We start from the raw sequence: 27,636 nt of genomic DNA on the forward strand, positions 1-27,636 counted from the left end.
AAGACATTTCCCCCAGAAGGCTGGGGCTGTGCCAGTAAAGCTACACTGTTCCCCTAATTCCCAAGTAAATGAAAAGAAATCCGATCTTTACAAATCCTTATTAACATAATTTGAAGATCTGTGTTTCTGACTGGCATCCTAATGAAATCATTCAGCCCAGAATGCTCATGTCATTGCACTGAATTGATTTATTTGCTACATTTTATTTTATTGATCATGTTAGAAATTTGACCTGTCTGGGACATTTGTCTAATTTTGCTGAACTCCTTTGAATAATGTATGGTGGTATTTGTTTTCTTCTGAGGAGAATTTGTCTACTTTAACACTAATTCTAACAGAATGTCTCACCTAATAGTTTTTTAAAAGCCTAATCTTTCATGGTGTTATTTTATAGAAATGAATGTGATTCTAGAATGAGATCATAAGGGTGTGCACCAAATAATGATAAAATCCATTCTACTAATCAAAGAAAGAATCAAAATAATCTATTTTTAAAAAATCTGCCAGGAGACAGCTTTTATTCTAGGCACCGATGGCAGATACCTCATCCTCATAAGATGATGTTATAGACTTACAATACAACTTTGCCTCTGTATAATAACTGATTTAGAGTTTCCGTATTGGCTTTTACTTGCATTGAATGCAGTGTATTTGCTTAGTTCTGTGAATAGCCAACATGTATAACTGCTTATCCTCACATTTGAGGTTTGCAGTAACCCTTTGTGGCCACACTGATACTAATGTAGGGTTTTCCGGATGAGCACAGGGTGTGGTCGAGCTGAAGTGTGTGTCCAGGGCATCACAGCTGGCGCTGCTGAGTAGAGTGCGAGCGTTCTGTGTGGCCACCACTGGACAATGACCTGCTGTTGGCCTGCAGGATCTGGGGCAAGGCAAGGTCCCGTGTTAAAAACTGCACCCTGGTTATTTTTTTAGCAGCAAAAGCAAACTTTATTTTTCAGACTCCACATGCATTTAAGCTACAACTGCCTCAAAAGGTGACCTTTCTGTCATAATGAAGTGAAATTTATATAAGTAAGAGCAAACTTACCACTAGCGATTTCTAACCCTTGAGAATGTCTGAGACACAGGCGTGACCCATGCTCATTACGTGGGTATGTGGTTTGCTTCATTAATATTTAGATTTAAGTGACACAAAAACATAAAATTTGCACATGTTAATGGGATATCATGTAGTGGCTTGATAAATGGACACATTCTGTAATGTCTACCTCCATTGAAACTTCTCATTTATGTTGAAAATGTCCAGAATCTCTTCTTCTAGCTTTTTCAAAAGTGAAAATGTCATTTTCTACCACCAGCCTTCTGAGCAGTAGCAGCAGCACCTGGGGGCTTCCTCCTCCCTGGACCCAAGCAGTCCCTGGCCAACCCGCCCTCTTCCTTCTTGTTTTCTCGACCATTTCACTCTTACCTCTGTGAAATCAATCTTTTTTATCCCATGCGTGAGCGAGATCACCCAATTCTTGCCGTCCTTTGTCTGGCTTACTTCATGGAACATAATCACCTCTGTCCTAGCTGTGTTGCTGAAAATGACAGGATTTTATTAGGTCTGGAGTGTGGTGGACAAGTTTGATATTAAATTTTGAATTTTGATCCTTGCCCATTATCCTCTCCATACTTAATTTTGACCTATTTCATGCAACTAGTTTTATCATTAGCAAGTTTTAGGTTATAGTAGTGATGCTGTAGATAAAAGGAAACCTTTGTGAGGCAGATTCACCTTAGTCTTTGAACCAGGTTTCTACTCATCTGATTCTTGCTATGGATGTCTTGAAGTGAATGCATGCATCTGCATCCCCTTATAAAACATAGCCACATTAGGGTTCATGGGGGGTGGGGGTTGTAAAACAGATAACAAGTTTGATGAGATTCAGTTTCCTCCCAGACATTCTAAATTATGCTTCTTGGGAGGCCAATCTCAATTATTTTTTCAGATGTATTTTTTTTTCCTCATTAAGTTTATTGGTACATTTTAGGTATACAGTACAGTTACATTCATTATTGGGATCTTGTACCTTTACATGACAGGTCTTAGTTCTCATTTTTTCCCCTTGTCCCTGCCCTCCCTTCACCCCTCCTCCCTCCCCCTTTACAAACACTTAATTTCCATTTCTTCATTTTCTCATATATTTTTCTTTTCCCCTATTACCTTTCCCCTACCCTTCCCACTTTCCCTACACCTTTAGCCCCTTTCTTCCTATTTCCCATTGTCCATTACATCATTAGGATCTTATGTACTATTATAGTTTATTCACACCAGAGAAACTATTCGGTATTTACACATGTGTGACTCATTTATTTCACTTAGGAGTATATCCTCAATATGTATCCATTTTCCTATGAACAGCAAACAAATATATGAAAAAATGTTCCACATCACTGGTCATTTGAGAGATGCAGATGAAAACAACACTGAGATTCCACCTCACCCAACAAAGAATGGCTGCTATCAAGAAATCAAACAATAGCAAATGTTGGCAGGGTTGTGGGGAGAAAGGAACCCTTCTCCATTGTTGGTGGGAGTGCAGACTGGTGCAACCACTATGGAAATCAATATGGAGATACCTCAAAGTGCTGGGACTAGAGGTTCCATTTGACCCAGCCATCCCTCTGCTGGGTATCTTTCCAAAAGAATTAAAAGAATAATATCACAGTGATATATGCACACCTATGTTTATAGTGGCACAGTTTGTAATAGCTAAAATTTGGAAACAGCCCATTTGCCCATCAGTTGGAGACTGGATAAAGAAGATGTGTTTTTTTCTATAAAACGGAATAACTACTGAACCATAAAAACTGAGAAATTATATTCATTCATCAGATGTATTTTTAATGTTTTGAGCTCTTGGGCTTATGTTGTTTCTATCTGCAGAGATGACTTAGATGCTCATTCTCAGCTGTGGATTCTGCATGTGGAAGGGGATCTTGGAGACCTAGGTTATGGTCTGACGAGATCTGAGTTGTTGGACGTTAGCAAGATGTGAAGGGTGCATGATTGAGCTTCTGACCTTGCACAGTGGGGCTTTTAAAAAAATCTTTTTAATATTAAAATGCCTCGTAAAGCATGTTTGTCTTTCTAATACGTTGCTCTCTGAATTCCATGGAACTGCCGTACTGAACCTGCAGACTCTCTAAAGTTCCACAGTGCTTTTCACCATCTCTTGATGGACATGTCTTAGCCGCTTTCCTAAGTACAGGTTTCATATGTAGAGGCAGCACAGGCATGGGTACACTTTATAGTGGTACATCGCTTTCTGTTGCTGATAATCTGAACATTCTTTATTACACGTAGCATTTAAGTTACCCTCCAAAAAGCAAATAAATGAATTAGCCTCCACCACCAATTGTTATGTTTTTATCTAGATGTCCCCCAAATCCTCATGTACTTGTAGGTGGGGCTTTGGGAGGTCATCGGATTATGGACATGTGATAGATTGGTGAACCATAGCCGAATTCCATAGCTGACTGTGATGCCAGGAGGTGGAGCCTGGTTGGAGGGTGTGGCTCACTGGGGGCGTGGCCTTGAAGGGTCTTGTAAGGAAGGCTTCCCGCTGTAGGAGTTGGCACTGGTGACCGTCCTGTACTGGAGGACCAGCACCACGTGCTGAAACGCTAGTGATGCCATGCTGCTCACAGGAAGGACCGCCACTGTGCTTCCGAGTGTGGATGACAGTGTGGTGGTGTTCCAGAATGTTCCTTCTCGCCACCTGTAAGGACGTCTATCTGAAATACAGTGGAGCCTGTACAGTAGGCTGTACCTCATGAGTATCGATCAGGGCTGTAGTGCATGCCCAAAAGCAGGTGACATCGTTGAAATTTTATTAAATATTGGGAATATCATTGAGAATTCAGGAAATTCTAAAACCTATAATGTCTATATCATAAAAGTTGCCAAGGCCCTGTTGTAAATAACTGTAAAGCTATAAATATGTATTTAATGTGGAAATTTAAAAAGCTCACACACACGTACCTATTCATACACACATACTGGAAAATTTTGTGCAGGCTGTTTAGCATCTGATTATTATAGAATTTGTTTAATCATGAACTAGTCCAGTGGCATGGCTCCTTTACTAGTGGGATAGAAATGCCAGTTGGGTGGCCACATAAGTGATTTCAGTGGACCAGTTTTATTCAGTATTCACTGTTTTGTTCTCTCATTGTGTGGTACACAAAAGTAACAGAAGGGGAGATAAACACAGCAAGAGCATGAGTTGTAAGCAAAGTTCAGGAGTGAGGATAGTGGGTCTGAGTTGCAGGGAATGATTATCTCTCAATGCAATTTAGGCATAAATTTTAAATTTTTGCACATTCACTGTAAGTACAAATAGTTTAAGTACTATGAAAACACAAATTATTTAAAATTAAAGTTTTCTTGTACACATATCAAATATGATAATGTTTATCTTGATATAAATATACGTGCAAGAGCTTTGTGTGTCTGTCATAGAATTACAGTGCCTTTCCAAATTTAATTGCTAATGTGCACTGCATGTGAAATAGGATGGCCTGCTACTCCAGCCTGAGTCTGTGCCCCATGTTAAGTGCTCTAATCTATTATTTAACAACTGAAATTATATTGAGAAGAACAGCCTGGAAAAGTGCATCTACTGTCTCTCTCAAGTGTTTGACCATGCAAGTGTCAGCGTAGCTCACCACCTGCTCACGTTGCTCCTGGGTACACATTTGTGCGGGGCGGGTTGTGGACTCCAGGAGAGATTTTTTTAAAAAATTGAAAAGGCACGCTTTTCTTGTACATGATCTGAAAAACATGAAGATATTAATTTCAGAGGGCAAATTTGAGAGGTTTAGCAGAATATATTTTTTCTCCAAAATGTCACTTCCTTTGTGTTTAATATTTACTGCGTTTTAATTAATATTCAGTCATGTCAAGATAAGTATAGACATGGTACGATGGGATCAGGAATAACAATTCCAATAGTTTAAAAATAGAGATTAGAAATTCTAGTATTTTTATGAAGTTATTTTGCCTTATCTAGACTAAAGAAGGGAGAACACAGAGGCTTGCTGTATTTTTCTTGTAATATATTTAGCAAATGCACATTAATACAAATCTCAATGCATGATTATACAAGTTGAGAAATAAATTATTATTTTAAAGTTTTTTTCTAAAGTTCCCTTCACATGGTAATTTGCAAGTGCAAGAATCTCTTTAAAATATGTTTAAATGTGAAAAATTTTAAGAAGATGCAAAAAAAATTCAGAGTACTATAATTTTCATCCATGGTAACTACATTTTGCTTGACAGAATTATAGAAGAAATAAAATAAAAAGTATTTCCTATTCAAAATATATTACATATTTATTTATTATTGGGAAAAATAATAGAATATATTCCCAAATACAAAGCCAACACCAATACTGGTAACATTTCCCACATATACATCCACTCATTTCTCCCTTTGCCTCTCTGTCCTCCCAAAATAAGAAGGCTTTCACATTTCTGCATTGCCTTGCATATACCTTTTAGAATTATTATAATTTTAAAAGAATTTATGATCATTCTGCTGTTTTTGAACATTTAATGTTTTCAAATTTAGATATTAAATGGTACGTCTGTTAATATCAATAAGATATTATATGTATCTATATCGATTTGCTTACACCCAACCTTAGCTTATGCGTGTAGTTTTCTATTATCTAATCATACTGTATTTCACATATTTGAAATTTGCTACTATAAATGAATATGTGATTTTGGGGAAAGATATATGAAGTGTAGGTATTTTGTAAAATTGTAGAGATGGGCTAACGTTTTCCAGAACCGAACATGGCTTTGTGGATCCTTCAGTTTTTTTTTTTTTTAATCTTAATTTGAGGTAGAAAAGCGTATTGGAGTCACCCGGGGGGCACTTTTGAAGGGCCTCCTCCCTGTGTGGAACACAACTTTATTGTTGGAGAGGAGGCTGCGCGGGGGTTTCCCCTAGATAAAGGACCACAATTGTACACCGAAAATCACCTATTTTACAGGTCATGAGTCTGAAGCCTGTGGGACGTAACTGTCGTAAAATCAAATTTCTGAGCGGTGTCAATGCCTCCAAGTGCAGTTTCCTGCCGTTCACCATTCCACTCTGCCTTTTCACCGATTTCCGGTTAAGCCTTTCTCAGCAGGTCTCTCAAACAGAAAAAGCGGCTGTGGGGACACATAAGTTGGCGAAACACTTCATAGTGCAGAACGTCTTACAGCCTGGGCACACCTGTGAGCCTCAGGGTCTCAGGAGTGGATGTCGTGGGTTTCCCACCTTACAGCAGTGGGCGTGGAGTCCAGGATTACACAGCCTTCCTCTGTCTTTTCCGGCACCCTCTAAAGAGGTCGTTCCCCCTGTACTCTGCCCTCATCTAGTATTCTCAAATAATAAAACGCTGTCCTTACACATGGCAGTTAACTCAATTTAGCCATCCATTTGTATGCTTATTAGTAATCCTGATTTTTTATGTTTACCTAAATAATCACATATATCTCATGTACATTATTGAGATTAGAAATGAGTGGGCATCAAATTTTGGTCTGTACCAGAGCCACCTTAGAGGGCTTACGAAAATTCCCAATACTGGGCTCACCTGCATCTTCTTTACCCATTGGATCCGCAGTCTCACAAATTGCAGTGAGCACTAGGATGCTTTTCCAGGGACTGCATTCGGAGAAGCCACTGCTTTAAAATTTGTTATGACTTCTTCCAAATTTAGGGGAGTGTTTGCTGCTGAGATGGATAATTATTCATTCTCTTGTTGGGGTTCGCTTTGTGTTCACGTTACTAATGCAGACAGTTTGTTTTAATGGACTCTTACTCAAGTCAGGAGAGCCCAGGGATAGACTAGAATGTAAATTTTAAAATGTGTTTAAGTCCATGGCTGAATCCAAGGGAAGAACCTCCAGGATCACTTTTGTCCATTCATTCATTAAGCATGGTCGCCAAGGCAGATGAGTTATATTAAGTTCCATAGAACGTTCCCTTGCTCTGTGGTTTCTTTCTCTTGTGCTTTTTACATCTCTTCTTGTTGCTCCTCCCTTCTTCATGCTGCCTAACCCCGGCTGCTTCTGTTTTAGACACCAGAATGTTTGATTGGGGATTTTGCATGTGGGGATTTTGCCAAATTTTACTCTTTAAATATGACGCTGGTTTACTTTGCAAATTCACTTTGTCAAGGACAATTATATATCTGTGGCTTTCACACTATGTTTTCAGACACTTGCCAAAGACTCCACACTCCTGTGTGTTCCTGCACAGACATTCCTAACTCAACCACGGGCCTCACAAAACACCCTTCCCCTGGTATGGAATGTACACTCATGGTTTCTCTCAAGAATGTCTCCTTTACAAAAATAATGTGTTCATGGCCTCATAAATTGATTTCATTACCTAATGATGGGTGGGTGCCTAGAGTTTTAGAAGCCATTATTAACAATGAAAAAGGCTAGATCACTCATGTTTAGGTCCAAAAATCACTAATGTTCTGATTTTTCCACTAGAAAAATGTCTGTGCATGTCCTTAAATATTTGAGGCCACTAACGTGTAATCTGCTGGCTTAAATTTTCAGTACTTTATGAGAAGTTGGACACTCTCATCCCTGCAGGCCCACTGACTGCATTTCAGCAGTTGCTGCTCCCCAGCTCCCTCTCCCTGGGTCCCTGCCTCTTTCCAGTGCACTGCAAGATGTGATTTTCATGTCATTAATCTTAGTTAAATGCTATGATTTTTCCAATTTTGTTTTGAGGAGATTGGTTTTGGAATATACAAAATAAATTCCATAGTAAAGCAAATAAAACTACAGGTTTGTTTTTGTTTTAAAAAAATTAATTTAAGGAAGCATTTTTTTAAAACTACATTTCAAGTGACTTTCAGCAGAGTATCAAAGCAGAGTTCCCAATAGATGGGAAATTAACTGTTGACTTCAACTTCAAATTTCAAAGCCCTGTGGGATTTTCTTGAATCACTTGATTGATTAAATCTTTGTTCTTACTTCAGGACAACAATTGGCTAATGTTAGCATTTAATTGTATTTAGAACTACTGGAACTCTCTTTTTTCTTAGTATAATTTCTTTCTTAAAACATATATTGTTACATATGATAAGCACAATGACAATCTTTTAATTCTACCCTAGTGATATCATATGGTCTATTAGTTGGCAAACTATCCTCAACTGCTCAATACAAATGTAAAAACATAAATTGTGAAATCTGTTTCAGGTTGATGCTTTTAATTTGGTTGTATTTGAAAGTACTTGCCCTGTTCTTTAAATGTACACCTAAATATGTGTTATATGAACAGCTCTAGGTGATTTCTAAGTGTGTCCAACATTAAAGAAATACAGAGAGGAGTTTGTTATGTGAATAGTAGGAGGAGGTAGTAAGAATGCTTTACTGGAGTGAAAATCTACGCATCCAGGGCCATCTTGGAATGCTATTGAAAGTGGTCCTGTAGATCTATTTTTTGAGGAGTAGACATTTAACAAACAAAGAAGACTGTGGCCATATCCAAGTCAGCATAAGTTGTAAAGTTGTCCCTTACCCATCTTTTCCCTTGTAGTCTGAAAAGAATGACAGTGAGCCGGGCAGCCAGAGGATTAAACCTGTTTTTGTGGAAGACGCTAATTTTGGAAGACAGATATCCTACCAACATGCGGCGGTGCACATCCCCACGGACATCTACGAGGGCTGTAAGTAAGAGAGCGTGAGCCGCTGCTGGAACACTGGGCTCTGGCGGGTCCTGTAGATCCCCGGGCTGAAACCCAAAACGGGAGCGGGACGAGGGGGGCTGTGTCATACAAGTGGTCTGTGTGTCTGTGAGAGGCCCGTGGTGGGTAGATCTAACATGTACGAAGCCCTGAGTCTGATCGCCAGCCCCAAGAGCAGAAGAAAAACGGAGCCATGCGAAACTGATGTAAAAACATAACCCTGAAGTGTGAACAGTGCACAGTTCATGCGTCTTGACTAAGGAAATAGCTGTGGGTGAGTCTGCATCAGACTGTGCCCGGAGGCAGGACGTGGGCTCAGCCAGCCCTGGCTTTGGTGCTGGAGCCTCAGTGCCCGGGGATGGCCTCCTCCTTTGGCACTGCACGCTGCCTCCTAACGTGGGGAGAGGTGGAAAGACCCCCGTGGAGGGTATAAAAATGGGTTTCTTCTCCTCCCGCCAGGGGGACGGGCTGTGGAGTAGATCTGGCATCCAGAGCACGACCGGGTTGCTCTGTTCTGGAGCCGGAATTCAAATCCAAATCATTTCCTTCACCAGATTCTTCAATTTCGTGGGCAAGCGTTTTGTCATCCGTAAAGTGGGTTGGGATTAGTAGCCTGAAATAACATTTGAAGATAGAATGAGTGCATGTATTTAAGTTCTCTAAATAATACCACGTACGTCTGTGTTGGTTGTTATTATAATTAAAGTTTACTTAGGCACAAAAGATTAAGTAAATAGAGTTTATAAATTAGCTTTCATTTGTAGTTCCATTCAAATTATTTGTTTAAAAAGAACATTTAAACACATGAATGATTCTTTGTATAACATGTTTCATCTTTTGTAGTTCTTTTACTCATTCTAGTCTCCCTGCCTCTCACTTTCTCTCACTCCCCTCCCGTCTCCCTCCCCCCACCTGTAATAGGAATCCACCCCAAGGCCTTACCCATGCTGTTCAAGTGATCTGTCACTGAGCATCCCCTAATCTGTTTCTGCGCTTATTAAAAACAATACAATTTCAGATAATCAATTTTTAAAGACTTTTAATGTACAGGTTTCCCTATCAGAAACAAACTTGTGTATATATGTAAAACATACTTTAGCTAATTCACAATTAAACTCACAGAATTACTTCCAGGTACTTTTTGGAATCACATGAGATTTAAATCAGGACATATAGTTTTAATTTTTTTAAAGCTTTTTGTTAGTTTTCATTAATTATTTTGGCCTTTGCAATAATATTTGTAACTATTACGATAACTGTTCAGCTGCTACTAATGTATGTAGTGGTATTTCTCAATTTTTAAACAATATTATGTTCTCATACATCTAGTTCCAAATTTTCTATCACCTATGCCTTGTTGGGCTTGTCAACAAATAATATTCCTTATTACTCATCTGTCTGCATTCACAGTGGAATAAACTAGCTGGACACCGGCTTGAGACAAAATTCGTTTTCACCTTTGTTTAGTGTAAGTATGTGCACAGAAGTTATGGAAAGTAAATTAAAGCAAAAATCATTCTTCTGGAGACAAAGAAAGTATGAAACTGCCTCCTAACCTCTTTGTTCCTTGGAGGGACACTTGGTACTGGTCACTGAGACATGGTCTTTGTGCAAATTCATACAATTTTGTTTATTCAGGAACCAGAATTGTCCATGGGGTTGTAAGGTACTGCTAAGAGAATCCTCATTTTCTTATTCTTTTCCTCTCTTACTCTTTTTTAGTTGAAACCACATTCATCATTCAAGTCTTCACGTATTTTGTACTGGAGCAAACATGAAATCAAACACATAAAGGAAATTCAGACACTTTTTTGAAAAAATGTTAATTTTTATATGGCACATACATTGTTTCAGTGTCTTATGTGAATTTCGAGTGTGTGTGTGTGTGTAAATGTTTTTCTTTGAGATTTCAAAGGAACTATTTGTAAGAGTTTGTAGAGAAAAATTTACATTGTTATAAAGAGTAAAAAAAAAAGAGTAAAAACTATTGCTATGAAAACCAATATGAAATATTTACACATACATTTTTAGATGCTAGAAGATACTGTTTGAAATACTTTATTCTTTTAAAATGAGAAAAAGAAGCTCTGTCTTTGGGCTATTAGTTAGCCTCATTTTCTCTTGATATTGGCATTTTCCTTGGCTGAATCTCATCAGTGAGCGTCTGACCTGTGAGGCTCGCGCCCCTTCCAAATTCGTACCCGGCCTTACGGGCTGCATGCATGGATGACAGAAGGAAAACCGTAAATGTCAGGAGGACCTGGGAAATTTTGTAATTACCGGTGTCCTTCCGGCAGTGCAGTGGGACAGACCGGATTTAGAAGGCTGTTCCAGGTTTCTGAGTCTAATGAGTCTGAAACTGCACTGTAATTGAAGGCTCAGCTGAGGAACGCAGCACCCGCCTGCTCGGGGACAGATGTGTGGGCTGCACCCCAGAAGAAATCTTGTGTTCAGATTTCCCAAAGATGATTACTTTTTGAAATCTCTCGAACAGAAATGGGATTATTCGTGCTCAGTGATCTATTTAAAGCTTCAGAGAAACATTTAATTGGAACACCATCTGAGAGTTCCCATTTTTGAAAATTTCATTAGTATTACTTTTAATTTTGAGAACACCTGAACCGTACTTAAAGATCTCATTTATCTGTGAATGCAGAAAATGTTCATTATAATTAGGTAAAAACAAGGAATGAATATTCTGATGTAGTTTGCTTTGATCCACAGAAGTTTTTAAATTTTTGAATACTTTCAGATTTAAGTTTGGGCAGTGCTTTTGTGCAATATTCTGTAGCTGTTTTCAGTAGAACTTGTGTATTACTCCATGGATAGCTCCAGAAGAATTTACCTTAATAAGGAAAAATAACAAAAATGAGCCCCAGCTTCTGCAGAGCTTTCAGGTAACAGATAATTCCATCCCTCCCCTTAACCTTACTGTCATATAAGTGAGGACATGTTACTCTCACTTTAGAAATACTAAAAGCAAGCGTATTGTGATTTCAAACACATACTCATTTTAATAAGACAGGAGACTTTCAGGAATAGATTTTTGAAGTATCATTTATTTGACTAAAAGCACTTGCTCTTTGTAGACTTAATTAACAGGCACTAACACTTCCGTCATTTCCTGTCCTGATGGACCTTAGTCTACTACTGCATTTTCAGGTTGTTAGGGTTGAAATTGGGGAGGAAAAGACAGCTTGCTGCTCTTCGCTGATGAGTGTCACACAGACCTCGGCATTCTTCTGTAAGCTGTAGCACTCTGTCTCTCTACACGACCGTTTATGCACAGCGGACTTCTGGAACACTGGCTAAAAGTTTATATAAAGGAGTTCCTTAAACAACTTGTCCAATTTTGTCATTCTACCAAGTAGTAATAATATACCTTTTACAAAATGCAAAGAGTAAAACCTAGTTTTGTTGGCAAGCTTGGTGCCAAACGTATCGACAAACTCTGATAATACAGAGGCAGAGAAGAGCAATCCTTCCTTAAGATATTTAGTGTTCTTGGGCAAAAAATACATATATTACAATAAACTTTAGTGATAAATTAGTCTCTAAAATATAGCGGCATTTCTCAAGAGAGAATCAAAAATGTTAAATGTAAGACATGTAACTATTTTGGAGATAAAATTAGAAATGAATGCTTATAAATCTACAACAAAGCATTAAAAAGGATAAATAATCAAACTTCACTCAATGGTAATGCAGTGAAAATAGAATAAGTTGAAATCGTTTTCAAAATTTTTTTACCAAAAAAATACATTTATTTTGAGTAATTTCTATAGAACTTTCAAAGAAGTGCTTTCGAGTTGTTAAAATTTTACTATAATACAGAAGAAATGTGAAAAATCAGTATGTTTTTATCACTTCCTATACAAAAATAAAAAGTTGTAGTACAAAAAAAGAAAATAAAAGATAACTATAAGCCAATCTCATTATAGAGGCTAAAAAATCCAAATGAAAACATTTGCAAAATAAGTGATATATTAAAATAATAATGCATGATGTCAAAATGATTGAACTAACATTTGAGTATTTTGGATGGTAATAATATACTAAATTCTATGCTAATGAGTCAGATTGAGTATTGGTTAGCCTTACTCTCATTTTTTAAATTACAATGTATTAAAAATACCATTACCCACCACAAAAACTGTCACTATACTAAGAAGTTTTGTTAATATTGTTTAAAAGAACTCCACAGCCAGTATCATTCATATTAGCATTAACCTCTTTTAAGTCAGAAATTACGCAAAGATGGCAGCCGCCCTGTCTACCTTCTGATGGGGGCTGGATACAATGTCATAATCCAAGCAGTGGAGATAAGTCACAGACATTGGTGTGCAGGAACTGAAACTACCTAATAGTTCTAAGAAAGGAACTAAAACACTGTTGCAGAATTAAGATAGTTTTGCAAGGTCACTATATTTAAGGCTGATATTAAGAAATCCATCTATGCCCTGCATATTATCAGCAATTGATTATGTAATATGGAATAGAAGAATGACTCTTTCACAGAAGCCACAGGAATGATTAATGTGGGATGGAAACAATGTACTTAGAGTGCATTTTTGAATACTTCGCAAAAATAATGCACATTTACGTGCAATTAAATTATTGACTTAGTTATATAAATTGATCCATTTCTCAAATATTCGTAGTTAATATGTTAAATCAGTTGGGCTTTTTTAAATGATTTGTTCTTTTTGAAGATTATTTGTACCTAGTAATTCTCCTTGCACTTGGCAGGCAGGCACAGTATCGCTGAGCTGAATCCCGGGCCCTCTACCTAGTAGTTCTAATTGTAGTAATGCAAACAGAACCCGAACCTTCGGAATTCCACACATATGTGCAGTCCTGAAGTAAAACTGAAATTAGCGTTAACTTCTCCAGACTCAGCTGGGGTGGGCCATGCACCAGAGCCCAGATCCTCAGGAAGAGGCCGCCAGACCTGGCTCCATCCCGGGATTGCACGGTTCGCTTCCTGCCGGGCTCTGGCCCGGAGCGCAGCACCACTAGTCACAGTGATCAGTCCAAGAGGCAACTCTTCCACCTCCCAGTTTTAAATTGCCAAATGGCAAAATAATGAGTATGGGAAGAATACTTTTTTGACAGCCATTCAAAATATTAGCAAGTTACTCAACCTATACCAAATTTAAGTTTTATAACAACTTGAAAGTTCCAAGAAAATAAACTGGATTCACTATTAGCATATTGAAAATCAAAATAGGCTTTCATACACTGGTCGGGGTCTTGAAGGCTGGTGATGCATTTTTATTAAATCTGCTCGCCCACTTCCCATGGGGTGATGCACATGCGCCATCATGGTGTGACCCTGAGGGTCCCCTCTAAGGGACATTCATTTCCCCTGTGGCCTGGCTCGGTGCAGGTGCAGAAGGCCTGGAAGAGTCACAGCACTCATTTTCTAGGCTGATTTTCATCAGAAATGGGAATTTTGATCAAATTCCATCACAGCTAGTGTGTTCAGCAATATAGACTTCTTAAATGTGTTTACTGATTTTTAACATATTTAATGAGAAGACCCAGAAAACAGCAAGCCTCACCTATAGAGATTGCATCATTCCTTTCCATAAAGTTTTATGTTGAATGGGTAAAGACATTAAATATCATTAAAGAACTGTCAGTAAAATGTTGTTAAGTTTCTAATACTAAGGAAGGAGATTTCCCTGCTTCATTTTAAAATGCCGTTTAAATTAAAAAGCCTTGATCCTGAATCACACAGCCTGAAATTTGATTAAGTACCTGGAACGGGCACCCACAGCAGTAAAAGTGGCTCCTGTAACAACTCTTCTGTTGTAATGAAGGGATTACCTTAAATAATGAGTACTGCTGCTCATCAGAGGAGGCCGGAGAAAGAGAACATCATAAAAAGATACGGACGTTGGAAGCGTAGATTTTAGGCTAGGATAATTTGATCATATTTAACAAGTCTGGCACAGAAGAAGCAATTCTGCTTTTGAGGTAAAGTTGCCTCCACCTTTCTCCCCCGCACTGATGTTTCTGTAAGATGTGCATGTTCAGAGATGCCACTTTTGCATTCTTTGTCTAATAGGAAAATGAGAGCTACATGCATACCTGAGTGACCTACACACAGTAACCTCTGGTCTCATGCTGGTATTTTAATCCATTTAGGGTTATAGAATAATATGCCACTGAGTAATAAGAACTTACCAGTTTTGTCAATTGATTTGGACTGAATTATGGTTTTTGTTTTGTTTTCAAAAAGATATACGTTGAATTTCTAAGCCCAGAGTAACTTATTGGCGATAGGGCTTCGGGTCATCATCTTGGTTGAAGGTTGTCATGAGGAGGGGCTGTTCTCTCAAAGTGATGGGGTCTGATAAAAGTGTGCGCATGCAGACGGGCTGTTCACCAGGCAAAGCCACCGCCTATAAACCCAGAGGAGAGCTCTCCCCAGAAACCCCGCGGGCTGCACCTTCGTCTTGCGGTTGAAGCCCCAGATCTTTGAGAAGTAAATGTGTATCGTTTAAGCCATCAGGTCTGTGGTGTTTATTATGGATGTCTGAGCACACCAGGATTCAAATTTACTTGTAGAGAAAAATTGCTATTAGCTTAAACCCAGTCTTAAAAGAGTAGATACAAACAAGCTTTGAACGTTTAAGCTGGTGTTTCAAACTTCATAGCACATTACATGGTTTAGAAATCTTTGGCTGTTAAATTCACATGTGCAAGACTCCTTTTTACCTATTTATGCTTTTTTTTTTTCTGTGTGTGGTGTTGGGGATCAAAGCCAGGAACTCCCTCTTGTTGGGCAAGCACTTTCCTCCTGAGCTCCACCCACCCCTTCTTCTCCATTGTTTTAATTCAGAGTCTGAAATTTAAGCTCAGCAGGTTGGATTGAATTTAAACACCACAAACAAACAAACAAACAACCCAGAAACAAAACAAGGAAATAGAGGTCCGCGGCAGATGAGTATTCAGAAGAGTTTCAGAGTCTGTGTCTAGCTCTGTGGTTCCACCGCTTGCCCCACAAGGGCTGGAGTTCGATCCCAGGTACAAAAGAGAAGAATCTGTCAGCATTCAGGGTGAAGCCCGGTGCTGTCCCCATGTCCCCACCTGAGGACAGCACCGCCACAAGCGCCCCAGTCCCCCTGCCTCCTGTGCACGCAGCAGTCCGCCTCCTGTCTTTCCAAAATACCTCTTAGCAGTGCTGTTCCTCAGCCACCTTTCTTCCCAGGGCGCTAAAATATTGTACAGTGTGTTTACTAAATTTCCTTAATTTGCATTTGCTTTTCATAGTTTGTTAGGTACAGTGTTCTAAAAATTACTCTGTGAATTATTTTAAACAGTAGTATTCGGAGAATTATAAAATAATTAGTGCTGTACTTTCATTCCCGCTCCGTGGAGAGCGCGAATAAAAATTCACTGTTTTCTTTGTTTCCAAAAATAAATTAAGAGGGAATGCAGAGAAAGGAATGAAAAAGGACGTTTACACAATTCAGTGCTTCTATCATTGGAGAGCTGGAAATCAGAAGCATTCTTGGCTGCTTTTATGACGGGTATAACAAGTGACAGGCCATTCAAAGGTTGAAGAAGAGAGATAATGAAATCTTGAATTAGAATAGCTTTCAAAACAGACTGACAGTTCTGCTCACAGCACATTAAAAAGGATTGACAATTGGAGAGAAAATGCAGATCTGGACTTGGAGATGAGAAATTTCAAATCATCTGGCATTTTACTTCGTGGATAAAATCTTACTGAGAGTTCTCTCTAGAGATGAAAAGACATTTTTAAATATTTCTAAAATTCTAGTGAAAAGAAGACTTCAAGTGGACTAAAGATTTTGTGATTATTTTGCTTTAAGATGAAAAGGTCAGACATTCAAAGTATGAGGCTGTATTTAAACTTTGCAGGTAATCAGGTTGAATTTAGTCCAGCATGTCATTAGAATAAATCCAATTAAAGATAATTTTTAATTTAACGAATAATACAAGAACTTTAACAAACTATTTGAGTTATGGTGCATCTTAAGGTAATAGCAAGGGCCTTAAAAATCATGTTTCAGTCTTACATTAAGATTTTATTTTCATGTGTTCCTTGCAAAGGGAAATAACTAGAAGCTCGAAGTTTGGTCACGTGGACCCTGGAAGAAATGTCCTGGTCCCTACGCTTAGACGTCAATGAACACCAGCTGCTTTTCTGTGTGTTCTTATATCCCCCAAGGCCATGTGGAAGTTCGGTACAAGTGACCGGCCTTCTGGAGAATAATGCAGAATGTGGAGGAGGGCCACCCAGTTGGTAGCTGACACAAGGTTTCATACCAGAAAGAAGCTAATTTGGCGCAGGTCTGGTATCCTTTCTCCTTTTCCATTTTATCCTCACCCTGCATGAATCACAGGGCTTCTTGGACCTGGAGATGAACATTCTTATTTCAGAGTAATTTCCCGACTCCTTCAGTTTTAAACTCTACTCCAGAGTTCAAAACACACACAAACACACACACACACACACACACACACACTCACGCACACACACACACACACACACACACACAAGACAAGCTGATTTCAATGTATATCCAACAGTTTTCCCAGTTCACAAAATAAGTGGATAAAATGGATTTTCCCTTGTGTTTTATTTGCTATTCATTATATGAAGTTCTTGTACTCAAATTAAAGATAGCAAATTTTTAAACGTGGAGTTGTTTCTTCCTGGTTTGTAAAGTGTGAGACTAGTGAAATAATGTGTATTTGTTCTCACTCAATCTAACCTTTTTGCTTCCTTTTGGAAAGGCTGCCAGTGCCTATTGTCTTATCTAGGAAAATAGGGTAAATAACCCATGAAACATAGAAAGAAAACATCCACGCATTTCTATTAGGCTTAATTTTAAAGGAGTGATAGCTGTTTAAAAATTATAATAATTTCTGCAAGGCTAAAGTATTTGTTATCAATTTAAAGTACAATTCTGAATAATGGTTTCCAAAAAAGTTAAAAGAAATAAGAGCTCCCCTCTAGATTCTGATGAAATAATTGAATGAAAAGCATCTGTAATTTTAAGACCATATATTCTTTCTGTTCAGTTTAGTGCAGAATATCGTTTATATGTTTTAGTCTTCATCAAGCCAATTTTTACATTTATTTCAATTTGTAGTTCATACCCACCACAGCCTATTTTCTAAAGTTCCAATCTTCTTGTAGGGTCCAGATTTACTCGATTTATTGTCGAGTTCTGATTATTTTCAAGGATGTTGTGAGCTGTTTTTTAACTTCTTGAAAGGCTTTCCACAGTCCGAAAACTGAGAAAGAGTGGGAACAGCACAGAGCCTTGGCAAGCCTTTGCCATTGTCAAGAGCATTGCCTACGATAAGACATCATGAGGGTAGAAAATAAATATTTTAAATTATAGAAAGAAAATGAGGGTTGTCCCGTGTCTATCAAATGGCTCACTAGCAAAGACATTATGTCCAAATTGCCATTTAAAAGAATGCTATTATAACAGGCACATCGAAGAATTGCAAGAAGTGTAAAGGAAAACATGTGGGGTGACTGCCCTACTCGTCGGTGACCATCAACACAAAACCGGCCTCATTTTATCCATCACCAGTTTCAATTTCATAGGAAAACGTGTCTGAATTGTTCTGGAATCAGTCCCATGAGAGTGCTGTCACCTGTAAATTCACGCACGTATCCACTCCGTGCATTCACTCGCTGAGTTAAAATACCAGTATTTTAGTGAAGAGCAACAAAGAACGGAGTGGAGTTTATTTCATCAGAAATTTCCCACAGCTGTACTACGTTTTCATTAGACTTGGCTCTCACGGTGACATAAAGAGCTTGTGAACGTGAAACTGAGCTGTGGATTTTCGAGATAGGTTTTGATATTTTAACGAACAGACCATGAGTCTGTACTCAAATTTGAAATTATTAAGATGTGGTCTACCTTTATGGAAAACTTGTGTTTCACAGTTCATAGATTTCAAATATTGGATTAAAGTTCAATTAAATTTACTAAGAATTCAATAATGTAAGCAAAACACTGACTAGCACTCATGTATTAGTGTATATTACAGAACTATAGGAAATTAGTTTAGGAATTATGTACAAAAGGCTGTGTTTGGGCTCTGTGTCATGTCATGTCATATTTAACAGTCTTCTCTCTGCTTTTTGAGAATCATGCATGGTCAGATTTTTCTCCTCTCATCATCAAAGAAGTCTGTTTCTCCATCCACTCAGTCTTCACCATGGGCCTGTGTGCCACAGGTGACTCCAGTGATGTTTCTGACTGTCTTTTGTTAGACTGGATCTTCTGTACTCCTCCACCTAAATCATTATTAACGGAGAAGTCATGGCTTATCTAGCTGAAATTAAATGTATATTAAAAGTGCTCATTCCACAAATATATCCTTGGTCAGTGCATGCAGTGTTCATGACATTTCCCATGGACACAATTATACTGCCATTCATTTATTGGCAAAATATTGGAATTATTATTTTCATGGGTTAACATGGGCTCTATAAAACCGGGCTAAAGCCAAATTCAACTTAGGATGTTTAAATTTAACTTGGTTAGTAGGTGGTGGAAAAAATATATTTAAATTGTCAAGATACATGGGCATTTTTTGCATCACAGGAAGCCACGTGTCATTGTGGTGCCCTTCAGGTTACCATGCCACTGCTGTATTTCCCCGATTAGCCACGCATTATTTCTTCTCTGTCCCTGAAAGAATGGCCACATCACATGTGGCCCTCTGATGCCCTAAACACTGGAGAATTTAATATAGGAAATTTGAAAACTCTATTCAGAGACATACTTTGTTGAAAACTAATTTCTATTGGCAACATACAATTGGAACGTGTGTGTATCTTTTGCAGATTTTCACCTTGCTAGTGTACAGTTACTTCCAATTTAATCTGTGTATATAAGAATCCCCCAGGGCCGGAGTCATGAAGGGCACTATACTCACACATTTAGTGTGTCTGTGTGTATATGTGCGTTTGGCTTAAGTAGTGAGTTCTAGATTTCAATGTAAAGTATTGCCAAATATTTTAATTCTATCTTTTGTCAAAGCACTTGACCATAACATCATGTTTTTACTGTCATTTATACATTTGACAAGTCGTGATTTCATACTCTACTTAGAAAATAACATTTTTAAAGCATTTCAATGAAAATCAGTCATAGCCCCTAATTTTAAAAAAAGTAGCTTAAAATGCAATGTGATTGAAACACAATGAAAATGTTAACGTTGATCTACCATTCTCAATCTGCTATTGGATTCTTATTGTATTGCCTTATAGATATGTTTGTACATCCGACACATGGGTGTAGCATTTGTGTGTAGAACTCTTTCCCACAAGCCATGCACTCATTCAAATTTGAGACAGAAACTGTCTTAGCCAGGGAAAAAGTGCACTTTGATGGTCTATATTTTGATGTTGATAGCATTTATTTTAATTTACTCTGAATCAGGAAAAAGGAGTTGATTTGGGATGCCCATAAAAATACCATAGTTTGAGGGAAGATTTTATTTGAATACATCCTAATGCCTCAAAACACTGATGATGCTTATGGGAAACTTGTTATTTTCATAAAAATTACAAGTTCTAGGCAGCAAGATTTGATGCTTGGCATTCATATGAAATAGGACATTTTCCATTAAGAGACTAATAAGTTGTATTTCAGGTGGCAGAAAATAACAGGCTGTACCTGCAGGGCTAGGGAATCCAATCAGGAGGAGTCTCTTGGACAGCGTGACAAAATGACAGTACGTTGAGTTTCATTGCACTTGGAATTTATGAAACTATAAAAAAATTTTTTTTTGGTCCATAAACACACAAGAAATTGTTTTGCCAGTGCACAGAGGCTGCTGTAACTGGAGGCCTTCATGTAGCTGTGTTCAGGTTGTTCCTGGAATTCCTCTCTTCAGTGCAGGGAGAGCATATGACTCCTTGACCTGTTACCATGGTGATCCACAGATACAATTGCACTTGATTTATGAAACTATAAAAAAATTTTTTTTTGGTCCATAAACACACAAGAAATTGTTTTGCCAGTGCACAGAGGCTGCTGTAACTGGAGGCCTTCATGTAGCTGTGTTCAGGTTGTTCCTGGAATTCCTCTCTTCAGTGCAGGGAGAGCATATGACTCCTTGACCTGTTACCATGGTGATCCACAGATACACTTTCACCCTCCTCTCTAGGAAGGTGTCCATACCTGGTTCAATGGTATGCACGTTTTAAAATTACAAAGTAAAATGTTAAAATGATAAATTTCTCAGGCTTTAAATTTTGATGTGCACCATTAACTGTTGGAGGTTTTGCAGTTTGCAATAGTAATCAGGGCCAAGGTGATGGAAGGGTGATACTTTGATAGAATGAATACCCAGGCATTTCAGCCGGATTGACGGAAGACACGCAAAGGCTTAGCTTCGAGATTTATTTGGAACGGCCAGAGGAACTGACAAATACTGGGAAGCAGCCTGGTTCCCATCACTTTGTTTTGGAACCCAAGTTGACAGGATGGTGAGATCTTCTGGGGTGTGGCTGAAGGCAAAGACTTTGGGAAGGAACTTGGCGTTCCACTTCCGCATGCAGTGATGCTGACATCAAAGAAGGAGAGCATCAGGCCTGCGCTTCACGTGTGCCAACTTTCCCCACTTTGTGAAGTAGTCTTTGCGGTATGGAGGGATGGAGTCCAGATCTGTCCCTACATAGTCCCACCTTGCTGTCTTCCTCTGTGGCGTGAGTGGCGGTGGCCAGAGTTCCTCACAGCCATACCTGATGTCCGGGAGAGGAAACTCAGAATTCCAAATGTCTGCAGAATACATTCATGACTCCTGGGTGCACTTCGTGGCCTAATCAGACAAGGTCGTCACCAGGCCCTGTCTCTGGAGACCCCTCAAAGCGTACCGCACACCTCTTGTTCCAGAAGGGCGCTGCCTCATTCTCCGAGCTCACATCAGTGTCACTCAAAGTGCCAGCAAGGCATCCCTGGGATTTGATGCAAGTCAATAAGGATTGTGAAGGAGGCAGGATTCAAAGCATGCGTTAGAACACTGTGGGGTTTTATTGGCTTTACCTTCCTCTTGTATTATTTCTTCTTGACAGACTGAGTTATGCAGACATGTGGAATTTATAATCCTTACATTTATCTGAGTATGCGTGTGAAAACCACTTGAAAGGCTCAGTTCACTGTCTAGTGAAGACAGTAAATGTTTTCGGGTACACCTCACTGGTATCGTTAGGAGGGATTTTCTGGGTCTGCACTGTTTCCTTTCGCGACTCTTTTCCCATGAGTGAGGTCTCTTCAGCCCCCCAGGGTCCGCAGTCCTTCCCGGGCTGGTTTCCTGGTGACTTCACTCCGATGCTTGTTTGTACGTTCATGGAAAAATCCTCCCAGTCCTGATGTCCATGCAGACTTCAGAGGCAAGTCTCAGCCTTACTCCAGCTGCCTCTCCAGTGACTGTCTGTATGGACACCTCGGTCACCTCCTCAGATGGACGAAGGAGACGTGATTACTGCTGCCCTCCCGTGCTCCTCTGTTCTCGTCTTCGTTCGTACTCCTGTCCCAATCCGTTGTGGCCATGGACTGACTGTCCCTGGTTTCGTTTCGTCGTGCTATGGCCCGCTTCCCCTGCACGCATCCCTCACTGGCGTCAGTTTGGGCGGTGCCACCCTTCACCCTGCGGGGTCAGCAGGCTCCCACCCCTCACTCTCTGGCTTCCCACCTGCTCAGGACATGCTGTCTCCTGTCTACCTTCTCCATGGACTTTCCAGAGGAAATACGATGCTTTCACTGCTCTGACTCTGCAATTCTTGGGAAATCATTTTGTGTTTGGCTCTTCTGGATCGTCCTAGTGTGTCCCTGGTGTTACCCCTGCCTTGGCACCCTGTCCCTTCCCTTCTACCACTGCCGCATTTCGCGTGTCAGATGCCTTACTCCTGAGTTGGCCTCTGGGCCCTACCCAGGGTGCCCATGGCGGTGGGGGGGCAGCCTTGCAGATCTCACCCCACCTTCCCACTCTATTTAGTGTTTCTTCTTTCCGAGGAAGTCTTTTGTGAGCGCCACTCCTAGCCTGCTATCCGACACGTTTGCTTTGTCCCTGGTGGGCAGTGGTGTTGATAAGGTTTGTGATGCAAAGCAAGACTTGACCTCCACGCTTTGACTTTTGCTGGTTCTTCTCTGTGAGACACAGAATAACTTGAGAAGAGTGGTCTCTACTTATTGAAAATTGACTCCCGAGAGGCTAGCTCAGTTTTCTTTAAAACTGAGTCAATGTGACAAAATATTTGTGCTCACGTATATGGTGCAGTGCTTTAATTCAGCACGTGTTTGTAGTTGTTCCTGTATGTCGGGCACATTCAAGCTCTCCAGCTACCTTGCTGTGTGAGCAATAACTCTAGACTCCAGCTTCCCTTTTGTGCTGCTCGATATTAGGCAGATGAATGAATGAAGAATGTGGAATTATCATTCAGGACCTTAAAGCAGAGAGAAGTTGAGCAGGAATAGAAGGAAAAGCAGTCAGACAAAGATGCCTTCTGTGCAGGGACCCAGCAGGTGGGGAGCCTCTGCAGTCCCCGGGAGGAACTCCGGTCTCCTGTGCTGGCTCAGGCTGGCTGTGTGAGGAAGTCTGCCGGGCAGGCGCGAGGAGGCGTGGATGCGGCTGATGAAGGATCCGCTGTGAAGAACACCTGAGGCGAGATCGGGGCAGGCACTGCAACGAGGGCCACTAAGATCGGAAGCACGGACGAGTTTCCGCTGGAACTGGAGACTGCGGGACGGCTAATGTTCGTGCAAAAGAAACTGAGCCAGTGTAGCCCCGAGAAGCAGAGGTGCACTTCGGGGCTCAGAAGGGCTGGAGCGGTTGTTTATGGCATCTGTCGGTGTTTGCCAGGTCTCGCATCTTGCAGTCGTTTAAAAATATTATGAGTATCTGTTTTGACCAAGTGCTGAATGACTTATCCGCATGCTTAAAAGGCATGGTACAATGACTTGAGCTTCTTCAATTTGACAAATTGAAAGTTTTAAGCGACATCAGGCATGAATCAAAATGTGAAAATCTGTGATTTATCAGAATAGGAAAGGACTTCTGTCTGGATTAGAAAAGTATTTGCTGAGCAATGCAGTGGCTGGGATGAACTTAGTGTGTCCACAGTGGTGATGAATAATTAAAACCTGACTGGACTGCGTCCCGCTTCCTATGTCCTCAGCACCCCGCCCGCTAGGAGCCCCTGTGCTGCTTTAACTTTCATAGGGGCGTTCACATTTGCGGGTGTGATGAGCGTCTGTGCCCTCTGCTGTTGTGTGCATCCGTGCCGTGTGTGACGGGTGACACCTCCACGTGCCTCGTGCTGTCTCAGAGCAGTGCAGCCTCTCACACCTGCGTGCCCGGGCTCCATGCATGGCCCTCTGAACTTCCTGTCCGCACCCGCGCTTCCCTGCCCACCGTGGCGCTGTCCCTGTGGTGTTCAAACTTCAGTCTCTGTGCTCAGTTGCAGCCCAGTTCAGCGTTAGGAGCGCCGGCGTCCTCATCTTGCTGTCTCAGAATCACAGGCCACACTTGGCTCTGGAACCGCCAGACACTGCCCCTTCAGTACCAGGCAGGCTGTGCTCCGGGGACAGTGCCGCCCTTGTTCCCCAGAGCCCTCACTCTCCTCCTTCAGCCCTGCCCCAGACTCAGCTCCGGTCCTACTCACCTCCTCAGTGAATTTCGCTGTCCAGACTTCGGGCAACCACCGGATTCCCTGTGTAGCGGGTGGGCTGGGACTTCCAGATCCGATTGGCTGGGCTTTGACTCAGTGAGTTTCTCCTTGCCTTTAATAGGGTCCTGTACGCGCAGGATTCTGTGTGAATAGTTTGTGTGCACACGTGTTATGTCTAGTGTGCATGATAAATCTTCTATAATTTCATTCCTGCCATCAGGCTTTCATTGGTCAGTGCTGTGCTTGGGGTGGCATTCACCGGGTGGTTTGATTTCAGGAGCTCTGGGAATTGTAAAACTTGTCGGCTAACCAGAATTCCATATCACATGTGGCCATTAGAAGGCATGCAGAGATACTATGTGCCTACATGTGCACACACGTGTATTTGGCTTGACATTATCTTTTCACACTGAAAATGGTTTGGGAAAAATCATCAACTATTTTCATGACATTCACACCAGGAAAGTGTGTTTGTTTCTGGACTTGAACTCGGGCAGGGGCAAGGAGTGTAGGCTTCCACAGGGGGCAGATTGGAATCACTCACCCTAGTGCTTAGCTACTTTACTTGGCCTTTTCAGATACATTAAAAAAAAAACTCTCAAATGCTGAGAATCCGGAAGTAGGGAAAGAAAAAGATGACAGTAAAGGTAAGAAGCTGTCCTGTGCAGGTCCAAGGGACAAGCGCCTTGCTGAGAGGTGTCACCCTGCAGCAGCTGCAAGTGCTGGTTCTTGGTGTCACCCACTGCCATGCAGGTGAGGACTGGGATCCCCTCAGGGCGCCTTCACCTGGCCACATGCAGGCTGCCCATGGTGGGTGGGACTGTGCCAGCCCTGCCTGCGCTGTGCGGATGGACATGTTCCTTTAAGGGACGCTTCGCATATCAAAAGCGACACCAGTGAGCAAGTCTGCGCAGTGCATGCAGTTTGGTCTGGAATGGATATTTTTTTCCCATTTCCCTTGCAGCTTCATTTCTGTTGCATCAAGAGTTTCAGAGTTTCTAAACTCACACATTTTATTTTTCCTTGGCTATAAAATAAAGGATCTTTAGAGAATTTTCAGCTACTTTCATTTGTTCTGGATGTGGCAAACTGAGTGCTTCCTGGAAATCTACTATGTAGAAGTAGATATCTGACCGATTTGCATTTTAATTTACCAACAACTCGAATTTCTAATGAAAGCAGTCTGTAAGCTAGTATCAGTGGAATGACTTTATTGTCCTCCGCAGCTAATTAGTCTGAAGTTCTTGATTTAAACAAATTAGGCCATGTTTTCAAATTTAAAATGAAAATATTTTAGCAGTTCCTATTGAAGAGTATTTTATGATTTGTGAGATTTAAAATGGGATGGGCAGAAGGAATGAGGTGCTTCAAAATAAAGAGAATTACATTTCAACTGCTGCACATAAGAATGCATACTTGTTAAAGGAGAAGAAAATCAACAGTAAAACAAAAAGCTGATACGTTAAAAGCTGTTGTCTATGCATTTAGGAGATGAATACCTGACAAGTTTTCATACAATTTAGGAAATAACTACGATAAAGTTGTGTTCATTAATTGAAATTTCATACATACACTTATTTAACTATTTTTTCTCATTGAGTTTATTGATACTTTTTAAGTATACAATACAGTTACATTTATCATTTGGATCTTGTACCTTTGCATGACAGATCTTGGTTGTCATTTTTTCCTTTCATAGCAGACCTGTAGGCTGTGTAGGATCCTTAGTATAGCTGCGTTCATCTTTCCTTATTTTTAATATTTGCTTTGGGGGGTAGGATTGTGACAGTAGGGTTAGGGACAGTCGTACAGGAGACTGAACCCATCTGTCACACATGGCTACATCCCCATCTTCATGTTTTGTTTCAGACTCCCTAAGTTGCCCAAAGTGGGCTTGAACATGCAATCCTCCTGCCCCAGGCTCCCAGAGTATTGGGTTTACTGGCCCGCAGCACCACAACTGGCTGGTTGTGTGCATTTTTTTGCTTTGTTTTGGTGAAAAGAATAGAAGCTCAGGAAGTGAAATGGTGTATGTGGCATGTTGTACTAAGGAGTGAGATTCTTGACAACCACTCGCCGGTGGTGTTGGCTTTGAAAGTACCGGGAACAGAAAAATTTAGAATGCTTACAGGGTAAAACAGTTTTCTTTCACTTGCTTTCTGTTCTCTGGAAGCTTCTTATAAAACCCCTACATTGCCACCAAAAGACCTTAGCAATTGCCGTTTCATGTGGAGCGATGAGGACTCCTTTAATTAATAGACACGATATTGGTTCCTAACGCCTTCTCTTTCCCTTGCTGGATTCTTATTGTCTTTCATAATAATGTGGATTTTCTCTGAGCTCTTCCTATGAGCTTCACAAATGGCAGATTTCATTAAAGCAGAACAGCTGTGTTCTGGGCACTGGCCAGGTGCTCCGTCTGCAGGAAACGAAGGAGAAGGAAGCAAGGCCAGGACTCTCAGGAGTTCAGGGCCTGGAGAACTGACAAGGACAAGAGCCTTTTAATATCTCCACCAAATTAGCTGCAGGAAGAGCGCTTCTCTGCTCATCACAGCCCCTAGCCCCGGGTGACCAGTTCGCCCTGAGCGCTGGGAGATGGGTTCCCGAGATGCGATTAGAGGTGAGATTTGTTCTTCCAGCCCGCTCTGCTTCATTTGTCTTTCATTTACACTGGGATTAGGTTAGGTGCCATGAGCCAAAGCCCCCAAAAAGATTCACTCATTTTAATATCTGTGCACACTGATGAGGTCTCCAAGTGGATTCTTTTTGTCTGTGCACTTAATTGGATCAGTGGGTTTCTTCTTATTCACATTTTTCTTTTTAGAGCTTAGGATTCACGAATAAAATTGGTGACATCTGGCACGGCTCATCTGTCCAATGCAACACTGCTAATGACCACCTTATTTACTGGGGTATGGGATGAGCATTTTCTACAACAATTAAGGTGTGAGTTCAGTATAGAAATAGACTTCACAGTTAGGATCGACTCTCAATGAAACCCCTAAAAACCTATAAAATTGTGTAGTTGTCTTGAGGGAAGACTGAGAGCATGGCTATAAACAACTTTGAAATCTTTACTTAAGTAAGAGAATGTAGTGCATTAGAGTTTCTGGAACTAAAATGAAAATTTGTCTAACTCAAAGGGTGTCAAAACACAGCCTGAAATAATGACATAACGTAATACGTGAAATATTAAATAACACTATATCAGCTTTCACTTGGGAGCACTTGCC

The 27,636-nt window shown here is 40.4% G+C and overlaps 1 protein-coding gene across 1 annotated transcript in view; it reads left to right on the forward strand.

The window, feature by feature from the left end:
* The window catches only part of Cacna2d1 (calcium voltage-gated channel auxiliary subunit alpha2delta 1), a 339,947-nt gene that overhangs the window by 186,544 nt on the left and 125,767 nt on the right, over positions 1–27,636 (forward strand). Inside the window, exon 6 of the mRNA XM_010636710.2 lies at positions 8,571–8,700. Coding sequence (XP_010635012.2) covers positions 8,571–8,700 — 130 coding nt within the window. The remainder of the gene's footprint in view (positions 1–8,570; positions 8,701–27,636) is intronic.

The sequence above is a fragment of the Fukomys damarensis genome, unplaced genomic scaffold (genome assembly GCF_012274545.1).
Source record: "Fukomys damarensis isolate Sample0158 unplaced genomic scaffold, DMR_v1.0_HiC HiC_scaffold_4, whole genome shotgun sequence".
In the NCBI taxonomy this organism is placed as follows: Eukaryota; Metazoa; Chordata; class Mammalia; order Rodentia; family Bathyergidae; genus Fukomys; species Fukomys damarensis.